The sequence below is a fragment of the Ceratotherium simum genome, chromosome 3, assembly GCF_057802395.1.
Source record: "Ceratotherium simum simum isolate JZ-2026a chromosome 3, ASM5780239v1, whole genome shotgun sequence".
NCBI classification, from domain to species: Eukaryota; Metazoa; Chordata; class Mammalia; order Perissodactyla; family Rhinocerotidae; genus Ceratotherium; species Ceratotherium simum.
The window spans coordinates 58,348,332-58,360,556 of NC_141902.1; the positions used below are offsets into that span (position 1 = coordinate 58,348,332).

General features: G+C 37.5%; 1 protein-coding gene across 1 annotated transcript in view; it reads left to right on the forward strand.

The window, feature by feature from the left end:
• Positions 1–12,225, forward strand: part of TRIP4 (thyroid hormone receptor interactor 4) — a 55,467-nt gene that overhangs the window by 22,493 nt on the left and 20,749 nt on the right. Inside the window, exons 8-11 of the mRNA XM_004421686.3 lie at positions 800–926; positions 4,420–4,607; positions 8,221–8,345; positions 9,393–9,484. Of these exons, the coding sequence (XP_004421743.1) occupies positions 800–926; positions 4,420–4,607; positions 8,221–8,345; positions 9,393–9,484 (532 nt within the window). The remainder of the gene's footprint in view (positions 1–799; positions 927–4,419; positions 4,608–8,220; positions 8,346–9,392; positions 9,485–12,225) is intronic.

Genomic DNA, 12,225 nt, shown 5'->3' on the forward strand with positions numbered 1-12,225 from the left:
GTCAAGTTCAGCCTTCCCTATTAGTAAAAGCTGTTCATTATGTTGTGCCTCAGAATTATCATCATCCGCAAATGTTTGTCAGGCATCCGGGAGGGTCATGGAGTACAGCAGCAAGTAATGTAGAGCGATAGAGTAAAATAAGATATGGTTCCTGCAGGACCTAAGGTCTCTTACTAACCAGTACAATTAGTTCCACAATCTTTAAATGAAAATCATCACATTCTTTTATGGGTTTAGAGGGAAATAATTCAAAGCAGACACCATAGGCATAGGATAATATGGGGTGTATCTGATGACTGTTTAAATAGTAGGTACTATAGGACTTCAGAGAAAGGAGTAAGCACTTTTGTGCTAGGCCAGTAGGGGGCCTCCTTAGAACTTCTGGGCCTTAAAGCAAGGATAGACTTCAGACCAATGTCGAGGAGTAGAAAGGGACTCCTGAGTGGGCAGAGGATTAATTGAATATGTTAAGTAAATAGAATACTCTTCTGTGGGTCAGACTGTTTGTAGGCAACTTTTCTAATCTTGGCATTTTTAATAATCTTGTTAAACAGATGAATGATTGTAGTGTGCCCTACTTATTTCCTTAGTGTTCTGGAACTTTTACTAACTCATATTCCTTTGGGTTCTTGGAGTGAAGAAAAGGAAGTTGGTGGGGGGAATCAGGAAAGGTCATTCATGGATCCCTCTTTGAATTTCACATTTTATTACTGTTGAAGGGTTTTATATTGGTGGTAAGTAAGGATATTCTGAGCACAGAATATTACCAATTATTGCATCCTTTGGTTTGTTATCACAGACTAGATGAGACAATACAAGCCATTGCCAATGGAACCTTGAACCAACCACTCACCAAATTGGACAGATCTTCTGAAGAGCCTTTGGGAGTTCTGGTGAATCCCAACCTGTACCAGTCCCCTCCCCAGGTTAGTGGACCTTTGCTCTAACTGATAATGAGAGAATTTTGGGCCCATATATTTCTCCTTTCAGGTGTGCCTGTTTCATAGGCTTTAGATACCAGTCTGCTCTCTCAGCACATCCACCAACGTTATTCTCTGGTCCAATTTTTTCCACTTTTTTTTGCAACACTTCTGAGGAGTTGACCTGTATTATCTTCTATTTCCCAAGAGAGGGTTTTGTTAAGTACTATAGAGATTTAGACTATAATCCCATAGTCCTTTTGTTAATGTTCTTTATCTTTTATAGAATGTGGGTAGTCCCATAGAGTGGTGTTTTAAATTAATTAATTCACTTATTCATTATCATTCATTTTTCCATCAAGTACATTGAGCATCTACTATGTACAAGCACAGTAGAAAACCAGACACCAGACACTGTTTCTATCCTCAGAGAACTCATAGACTAGTAGGGGAAAAGATTACATAAGCAGCTCTAATACTGTACAGTGGAAACCCAGAGGAGGGAGAGACTGCTTCCAGTTGAGGGGAATAAAAGAAGCTTTTATAGGGAAGCTGGTATTCATTAAAAGTAAATATCCAAGAAAATGGATGTTTGGGGCTGGTGGGAAAAAAACATTCCAGACAGAATGAACTGTGCGAATAAGGCATGAATAGACAAAAGCATAGGAGATATATCTATATCTATAGGTATATCTAGATCTATAGATCTATAGATCTATATCATAGATCTATATCACAGATATAGATCTATGTCATATATATATATCTACATATATATATGACATAGATATATATCTATATGGTATAGATATATATATATATGAAATAGTGAATTTAGGCTACCTAGATAGTGCTTATAAAAGGGTTTATCATGAGAAATAGAGTAGGGTTAGGTAGGTAGAACCAGATCACTAAGGAGCTTAAATGTTTAGCTAGGAAGTGTTCACATTTTTATTTTGTAAATAAATGTGAGCTATAGAAGATTCTTAAGCAAAGATGCAATCAGAGCTGTGCTTTAGACAGCTTAACTGGAGATATTCATTCAGCACTGTATACGTACCAGGCTCTTTGCCAGGTGCTGGGGAGTTAAAAGGTAAAGGCCCAGATCCTGTCCTTAAGGACTTCAAGTTTAGTGGGAAGATGTGTTTGAATATAAATAATTTTAATTCATTAAGATAATTGCTATGATAGACACATGTCGTGAGTACAGTAGGATTGGGGGAAGTGTTCATAAACTCACTAGAGGAGTCAAAAAGAAGTAGTGTTTGAGAGGAGAGTTAAGGGATGAATAGGAATTTCCAAGCAGTCAAATCTAGGGAGGGAATTCCAGGTAGAAGGTACCACATTTACAAAGGCTCAGCTTGAGAGCATTGTAGATTTGGGAGAACTGCAAGTAATTAAGTATTGTTAGAAGTTAAAATGGACTAGTGGGCGTACTTGTTTCCTAGGGAAGCCATAACAAAGTAGCACAACTGGGTGGTTTAAGACGACGGAAATTTATTCTCTCACAGTTCTCAACACCGAAATCCAGGTGTTGGCAGGGCCACACTCCATCCCAAGGTTCTATGGGAGACTGCTTCTTTTCCTCTTTCAGTTTCGGTGGCCCCAGGCATCCCTTGGTTTGTAGCTTACTCTAATCTCTACCTCCGTCTTCATGTGGCCTTCTTCCCTGTGTGTCTGTCTCTGTGTGTTCTCTCCTTTTATAAGGACATTAGTCATTGGATTTGGGGTCCACCCTAATTTGATATAACCTTATCTTAACCTGATTACATCTGCAAAAACCCTGTTCCCAAATAAGGTCACTTTAGCAGGTTCTGAGTGGACATAAATTTTGGGTGGATATTACTCAAACCAGTACAGAAGGCAACATCTTATGAAATCCCTTATGTCTCATGCTAAGGAGTTTGGTTTTATCCTAAAGTAGGTAAAGAAGAGTCCTTGAAGAATTTTAGCAGAAGATTGGCATGACTTCCATGCCTATGTAGAGAATGGATTGGAGGGAGCAGTAAGACTTGTTCAAGCAGAGAAATTGCTAAGAAGATTATTGCAGTAGCACAATGGGGAGATGATGAGGGCCCAAAGTAGTATTGTAGCTTTAGTAGGGCAGTAGGGAGTTATTTAAACACTAAAAATGTAGATGAGGAAACCAGTTAGCAGGCTGGATAATAGTATTATTGAAAGATAATAGATTAATTCAGGAGAGTGGCTGTGGGAATAGAGAAATGGGTAATAGAAACAGGAACTGTAGTAGAGAAAGAACAGAGAATTTGGGCCTCAGGATTGTTCAAATACCAACATTTTAATGAAATCACTTATTTCCCCGGTAATGGATCAATACTTCCTCTGTGTTCCCACTTAAGGATTTACATCCCTGGGTAGTATTGACTCAATTCTGCCTTATGTTTTGGATAGTTATTTATGTGTCTGTCTTCTACTAGAGTTGTAAGTACCTTGCAAGCAAGAACCATATCTTTTTATATTTTATGTAAGTCTCCTTACTTTCTGTGCTTTTCACATAGTTAATAATATATGTTTGGGTTTTTTTAAGATATGACATAATTGATGTCATAAAATTTTATTACAAAAAGATTCTTAGAGATTCCTTTAGTCTACCCTCATCATTTCACAGTTGAGAAAACTGAAACCTGTTAGGGTTAAATGATTCCTGAGAGTCTCCAGACTACCACTCTGGCATTTTTTTTCCCCTATGAATTATTAAATAAAAAGTGAAGAAATTAAGACAGCTAACCCCAAACCTCATCATTTTAATAGAGCCTCTTTTTTAAAAAAAGTTTTGGAGCACTCAGTCTTCTTGCTCTGGAAGGAACATTAACTTTGTCATTCTCTGACTGAACTACTGCCAGGACTCTTCAGTCTCGTGTAATTACCTTTACCCTGTAATTTTCTATTCTGTTTACATGATGGGAGTTTTATTTCAGTAGTGTTCCATCATCTCTTTGAGGGGACAAGTTGTTCATTTCAGGGTAAGAGAATACTTTATGCATCCAATAGTCAGAACTCCTGCCCCTGACAGCATCTGTTTGGCTTTGTCATGGTACCAGCATGTGACCCTGACCCTAAGCACATGAAGAACGTGTGGACCAAAATGTTGAACCCTCATTTGGCTGATAGAATTGTGTTGCAAAATTGTCCAGAATCCAATATGAATCGTTAATAAGTATAAACTGGAAATAATTACAGACCTATTATTTGGTCTGGTAGTTGTGCTGTTGCTGGAATTTGGAAGCTATGTATGGAGATTTCCACATTCTAATTATCCTTTAAGGTGAGATCTTGTTATCATACCTGGGACTCCTACTGAATTTATACCTTCTCCACCTTTTTTGCCCTTGTTTCAGACAAAGATGGGATTAAATATTTCTAAGAAAATGTTCCCAGTATGATTTCTTCATTATTAGCATTCATCTCATTTTGTATACCTACCCTAGATTCTTTCCTTGTCAGATAGAACTGTATGTTTGGTTTCTTTCCCATATAGTGGATAGACCAAACAGGTGCAGCCTCACAGAAGAAGGCTTTCCATTCAGCAGGATCGGAACTAGAGTTCAACTCACATCGCCACCAGTTGCGAATCCAGGACCAAGAATTTCAGGAGGGCTTTGATGGTGGCTGGTGCCTCTCTATGCATCAGCCCTGGGCTTCTCTGCTCGTCAGAGGGATTAAAAGGTAAAGATGGAAATGAATCTTGGCAGTGGAAGATTTTACAGTAACATAAACTTGATTTAGAATTATGGATTGGAATTCATTTTCCCCAATCTAGTGATGGTTTATAATACTCTTCAGTACATACAACTTTAAGCAATATATTCATGTTACTGACTTAGTAGTAGAGTTTTTACTGAATAGCTTTAAAAAAAACTGAGATTAGAAAGACTAAGGATCCTAGAATACCAGTTTTTTCACCTTTGGAAGGAAATCTATTGACAAAACTTATCTTGGCTTTGCCTTTGTAGTATAGCACTCAGCAACCTTAATGGTTTGATCCTATTTGAAATTCAAAATTTTTATGCCTGTTTATTAATTTTTTTAAGACACCAGCCTAACTGTGGTTTTGTTTTCTATCTATCTGTCTATTAATCTGAGTAACGTTATGGAGAAACTGTTTTACCACAAATTCCTTTTCTACAAAAAGTTGGGGAAGTAGTGAGGGATAAGAAGAGGTATTATAGGATTGAGTCCTTGTACCTGTTAGTGATGGTAATAGGTTATTATTCCATATTTTCATATGTTTCTTCGCAATTCAATTTTTAAAAATAGTTTTTTCTTTTTTTGTAAATAGAAAATTAGAAAATACAGAAAAGTAGCTAGAAAAAGAAAGGTCACCTATAATCCCACCACCTAGAAATAGCTACTGTTAGCATTTTGGAGTGTTTGTTTATATTCTTTTTCTGTGCAGATTGTTAATAATGAGGTCCTAGTATATGTTTATATTTGCGTTTTTCTTCTTTCACTTATCATTATAATATATTCATTTTTCTTCTTTTTTCCATTTTATTGAGATACAGTTGACATGTAACATTTGTATTTGTTTAAGGTGTACAACATAATGATTTGAAGTATATATATATATATATATTGCAAAATGGTTGCCACAATAAAATGAGTCAACATCCATCACCCCACATAGTAACAAATTTTTTGTTTCTTGTGATGAGAACTTTTAAGATCTCTCTTAGCAACTTTCAAATATACAATAAAGTATTGTTAACTATAGTCATTATGCTGTACATTACATCCCCAGGACTTATTTATCTTATAACTGGAGGTTTGTACTTTTTGACTACCTTCACCCATTTCCCTCTGGCACCCCCAATTTGTTCTCTGTATCTATGAGTTTGGTTTTTTCAGATTCCACATATAAGTGAGATCATACAGTATTCGTCTTTCTCTGACTTATTTCACTTAGCAAAGTACCCTCAAGGTCTATCCATGTTGTTGCAAATGGCAGGATTTCCTTCATTTTTATGGATGAATAACATTCCACTGTATATATATACCACGTTTTCTTTATGTATTCATCCATCAGTGGACACTTAGGTTGTTTCCATGTCTTGGCTCTTGTAAATAATGCTGCAATGAGTGTGAGGATGCAGATATCTCTTTTTTTCCTTCTTAGTTTATCTATTAGAATTTTATATGCCTGGCAGTATCCTAACTCATAACGGTAAAAATACATTCTATTTAAATAGAATTTTATAGTTTTCAAAGCAGCAGCTCTATGAAATAGATGAGGCTAAAATTATTACAATCTTGGACAAATGAGGACACTTAGGCAGGCAAAGGTAAAGTAGCTTGCTCTGAATTACAAGGCTAGTTAGTGACAGAGATTGAAGTAGAGTTCAAATTTTCAAAGTGCTTTTTCCACTTACTGTGTAAGCTTCACTCATTTCTCTGCTTTCCTGAAATAAAATTTATTATCAGCATTTAGGAACAATCATTTCTACTTTGGTGTTTTCAAGATTGGCTGTGATTTCCCTCCCTCATTAAACATGCATTACCATTTTTCTCCCCTCTCGAAAGTCAGGCTTTTTTTTTTTTTGCTGAGGAAGATTTACTCTGAGCTAACATCTTTTGCCAATCTTCCTCTTTTTGCTTGAGGAAGATTTGCCCCAAGCTAACATCTGTACCAGTCTTCCGCTATTTTGTATGTGGGTCCCTGCCACAGCATGGCCACTGACAGTGGTATAGGTCCACGCCCAGCATCCGAACCCGCGAACCCAGGCTGCAGAAGCAGAGTGTCCAAACTTAACCACCAGGCCACAGGGCCAGCCCCCAGCCTTTTTCTTTGGCTTGTAATTGTTTCATAGTCCACGTGCATAGTGCCATTAGAACAGGTGCATGTGAATCTGCTTCTGCTCCAGGGCAAGTAGGCCCTCAGATGTCTGTTCTTCTTCAGCTCTCAGCAATTTAGATGTCTTCCTTTTCCAAAGTAGAAGACTAAACAGCTTGTTTTCTGCCAAGGGAATCAGAATGTTTACATTTCTTTCATCCTATTTTGGATCTGTGTTATTCAGATTTTCTCACTGAAAAGAACAGAATGAGCAACATCAAGCCCACAATCACTAATCCCACAGACATAAAGTGGGTGGTTCTGCCACATTTGTGAGACCATTTTCCCAGTAACCCTTCAGGTTACTTGGTGTAGAGGGAAGAAATATATTGATGTGGTCTTCATTTATTGAGCACCTACTATGTGCCTGGCACCCTTCCAATTCATCTATATTGGAAAACTGAGGATATGAGAAATTCCCTATTTCCCATTATAAGAATAGTATAATAGGGGTATATTATCAAGGTACTTTATTTTATTTGGTGGGAACTAAAAGAGAAACATCTTTTTGTAATCCTCAGAGAGTAGAGAGTAATTAAATTCTCTTAGATGCATTCTGTTATTCCACTTAAAGATTCTTTCAAACTAGTCAATAAGTTGTTTAATTATCTACAAAGAACATAACCCTTTATAAAATGCTTAGGAAGTATAAATGAATGTGGTTGTAATTTAAAGAATAAAGATGATAAGCATTTTTATTTACTTAAATTCTATTAAATAATAATTATAAAAGTACTATTCTTGGGAAGTTATGTGTGGGTGAGGATTTTTCTGTCAGGTTGGAGAAGAATTAACTAACAAATCTTCCAGGAAAAGGTTAACCTTTGACTCAAAGAAAAGCAAAGATTTCCATTTTTATGGGATAACTTGGATGCCTTGAAAATATAAGATTTGGATTGTACAAGTCCCAAGGCTAGTGACAACAACAATTCTGAGTTATAGAGATCAGGTGAAAAATAGGAGCTGAGGGAGATAAATTGTCTTCGTTCTTTTTTTTTCTTTTTGTGAGGAAGATCAGCCCCGAGCTAACATCTGATGCCAATCTTCCTCTTTGTTTTTTTTTTGCTGAGAAAGATTGGCCCTGGGCTAACATGCGTGCCCATCTTCCTCTACTTTATATGGGATGCTGCCACAGTATGGTTTGACAAGCAGTGCGTCAGTGTACTCCCGGGGTCTGAACCTGGGAACCCCGGGCCGCTGAAGCAGAGTGCGTGCACTTAACCGCTGCGCCACTGGGCTGGCCCCTCTTTGTTCTGATGATAGGAAAAACTAGAGAATGAGGTTCATACTCAAGTGAAGGGTATTGTGAGAGAAATGTTTTTCACAAAAAAATACCCCTCTTGGTGAGGTATTATCTATAGATCTCTTGTTTCAACTGGATAATTTGCAGTATGTTATGAGATCTTTTAGGATACTAGAATTTAGATCCTAAATTTGTGTTTGTTTAAGGGTGGAGGGCAGAAGCTGGTACACCCCTCACAGAGGACGACTTTGGATAGCAGCCACAGCCAAAAGACCTTCCCCTCAAGAAGTCTCAGAACTCCAGAATACATATCGTCTTCTTCGTGGGAAAGGTAACAGTCATATATTCTCCTTTCAGTCTTAGTTTGTGGAGAGAAGTCATTGACTTTCATCTTCTTTCACTTCCTTCTTCTTGGGCTATTTTTGGCCTTAAGGGACTTTAAACTTTGTGTTTGTTTGTCTAGTGGCAAATCATAGAGAGCTGTTCAAAGCATTGATTCACCAAACAGTACAAATAAAAATACCAGTTCCCAACACCAGAAATCAACCAGCTAGTCTTAATTTTATCTGAGAAAATTTTCTCCATTTTTTTAAAAAATATGAGAATAAAATGACTGTTACAAAGTCTGGGATCTTTAGGTTGGGAAGAACAATTAGAAATAAAAATTTTTTGTTGAGAGTGACCCAAATAGACCTCTCCTATCAGATTGGACAGATCAAAGGTGGTTGACTGAAGCAGTGTATTTTGGGAATCACCCCAAACACACTAAATTTGTATACTAAAAAACACTTCTGACCCTTGAGTGTCTTGTTTTCCTTCCTTTTATCTAGCTCATACAGTTGTTTTCAAGGTAGAATGAGAGGATAATTAGAGAACCACCTTTAAAAGTTTTTAAGAAACCAAGTTTTAGGACTCAAAAGTGCATGTTTCCTTAAAAACGCATTTCTGTTTTGACTGATATGACTGGCTTGTTTTAAATTTGTTTTCTGACATTCTTATGGTTTTTGCTTAACTTTTATGGTTTTTCTCTTGACACCTGTAGCTTGTTTCCAAAAGCCATCATCACCAAACTCTAGTCTGATCCAATTGAGTATAGTGGAATTGATTTGTTCGGCATGAAGTTGTGGGGTTCTTGAACTTCAATGGTGTGAGGGTAATTTTCCTATGGCTTAGGATGTGGATAGTGGACTAAACCGGCCACTTCCTAAATTTTTTGCTAAAATACAAACAGTTGTGCCAAATAAAAACCTCATTGTTTTCCTTATATCCACAAATAGACAATATAGAAAGTGATTTGTTGAGAATTGAAAACAGATTCATGAGTTCCAGGGACACAAAGAAGGAAGTTTATCCAATCCTTCTGTTATTCTTGATTCAGATGTGGAATTTCCCAACGACTATCCATCAGGTTGTCTTCTGGGCTGTGTGGATCTAATTGACTGCTTGTCTCAGAAGCAATTTAAGGATCAGGTGAGTAAAGAATACTTGGACAGATGCTTGGTTTGCCACCATGGCTGACCCGTAGATCCTTCAATGCAGAACATCCTAGAGATAGTAAGGTGTTAGCAACTGAATTTAGACATGTGAGGAGAATCTTTTAATAAGGAAAATATTGGGGAGAGAAAAGACCAGAGCAGAAACAGAAAAAACTTAGTGATGCTTTGGTTTCTGGTATATGAAGGACTGTATTTCCATGTATTTTATGTATTTCTACATAAAAAGCTGTTGCTATAATCCAGCTAACAAGTATAGGGTCCTCATCCCTTAATAAAACTTTGCTGCTTTTGGTGAAGAAACCCTCCATAATCCCTTGAATTATTTCGATTAGGTAGTAGGGATGGTAGGATTTGTTATTACTTATTCGGGAACATTTGGTCTAGGCCAGGGAATTCATGTTAGGCAAGTGTGTTTGAACTCTGATTGCCTGAACCATGCCAGGTTTGGTGTATGTGTGTACGTATGTATGTATTTTTATTTATTTTGATCACTAAAGATTAAACTGACATAACTAAAGTACATTTTTTTTTAAAGATTTTATTTATTTATTTTTTCCCCCCAAAGCCCCAGTAGATAGTTGTATGTCATAGCTGCACATCATTCTAGTTGCTGTATGTGGGACGCGGCCTCAGCATGGCGGGAGAAGCGGTGCGCACCCGGGATCCGAACCGGGACTGCCAGCAGCGGAGTGCGCGCACTTAACCGCTAAGCCAGGGGGCTGGCCCACTAAAGTACATTTTTGAACAGCAGAGGGAGCCAAAGGACTTTAGCTTAAATGGAAAACTCTTGAAATTCAGAGCCTTATGTTTAGACTCAGGCTAGCAGAAATCCAAAATGGGAAAGCCCGTCCTTGAAGCATGAAGAATCTTACCTAACAGTATGGTTTTCCTGTTTTTGAACAGTTACTTTAGGCAGTAGGGCTTCTACCACTGTGCTTAAGAAAATGTTCTTCAGCTTATTTTTCTCAGACTTTTTTGTCTTTCATTACTGTTATTACTGTCTGCTTTTTAAAAAAACTATTCTATCTCACCCTCTCTATCCTTTTCTCACAGATTTTAGCCAATAGTTGTTATCGCTCTATTTTCTTGTGGATCGCCTTCTGATTACTTTATGAATATGTGTGCAATGCATGCATTTTGGCATGAATTTTGACTCCTAGGCTGTCGTTCTGCCCTTAGTACCTCATCCACACCTAGGCAAAACCATAGACACATGGAGGCCCTTTGTTTTCCACACCCTTGTTTAATCTATGGACTTTTTGCCCATTTTTTCAATGTCTTCTTTTCTCTCCTCTTTTCCCTTTCTTTAAGTCTAGAAGTAATAATTATAAAAATTCCTTACATTGGGCAGGTCTCACAGTCATTAACAGCTTAGTATAACTTAATGTATTATATTTTCTTCTTAGGATATTTGCATTCTGAAAGGACCCAGGCATATCTGGCAGTGTGGGTGGTGGTTTTTGGTGAGGGGCCTTTCTTTACTTTCTCATTTGTCAATCAAGAAAACCACCGCCTGATACAAGGTCAAATGATTTCAGTCACTAGACAGTTAGCCAGTCTTTTTTCTGCCACAGATTTGTGTGGAGAATTGTATAAAACTGTAATCCTAGTCTATGGAATACCACAAGGCTTAAGGGAATTAGAAATCCAATTAACAAAACAAATCTTTTTGGTTTCTCAGGGATCCCTCTCTTTCAGGTCAGCATGATACTCCTCCTTGAGTTTATATTCTGTCTTTTATCCTAAGGATGCTGAGGGCAGCACATAGAAGTGTCGGAATCCTCCCATATGTTCCCAGCTGGAAGTCCTGGCAACTCTCCTTATGAATTTCCCTGATGTATGACAGAGTATCCTCAAATGCCAGAAGCTGCTAGGCTTCACCAAACACAGGAATCCCAGCCGCATTTTCCTTATAGTCAGCTTTTCCCCCATTGTCTTTTCTGTATTTGAAGGTAGCACCTGAATGTATTAGAATTGATATTAGCCCTATTTGGGGATTATTGGGTAAGGATCTTACCACTTTTAAAAAATTGTAGCTTTGGTATTTGACTGCCTTTTGGAAAATGTCTCAAGCATCCTTGGTAATCTACCTATCTCTGTTTGAGCTAGGATTCTGTGATGTAAGAGATGTGATTGCCTAGTCTGTTTTACCAACCTTATTTTCATTTCTGCAAGAATGAGATGAGAATTTCAGAATAATAGCTCTAGACTAGCATTTCCCAAATTATTCCATGACATAGCAGTTCTCTGAAAAAAAAAAAAAGGGTTTATGGACACATACATTTGGAAAATGTATTTGGATTAAACAAATTCGTTTGTTTACTGCAGGTCTTCTCAGGACCCTTAATATGCTAGTGTGCATTATGACTCTCTGATAAAACTCCCTGATATGTCTGGTGGATATGACATACAGTGTTCCCAAAACTTTTTGACTATAAAATGTCCCCCTGCTCCTTCCACTACCTACTTACATACTGCAGAACTGGTATCTTGTGGTATATACAGTTTAGGAAGTGCTAGTCTAGGTATGTTTGGTTTTCTTTTATCCTCATAGGCTAGCTCACTGAGAGAGAACCATCCAGGATACAGTTTCCTGACATATGTCTTCTTTCTGCATTTCCACACGCATTTCTCATCACTCAGCTGAATTGCATATTCTTTGAAAACCAGTGTGAATCTAGTAATTTTTATTTCAACTGAAACTAATCTCCCGTG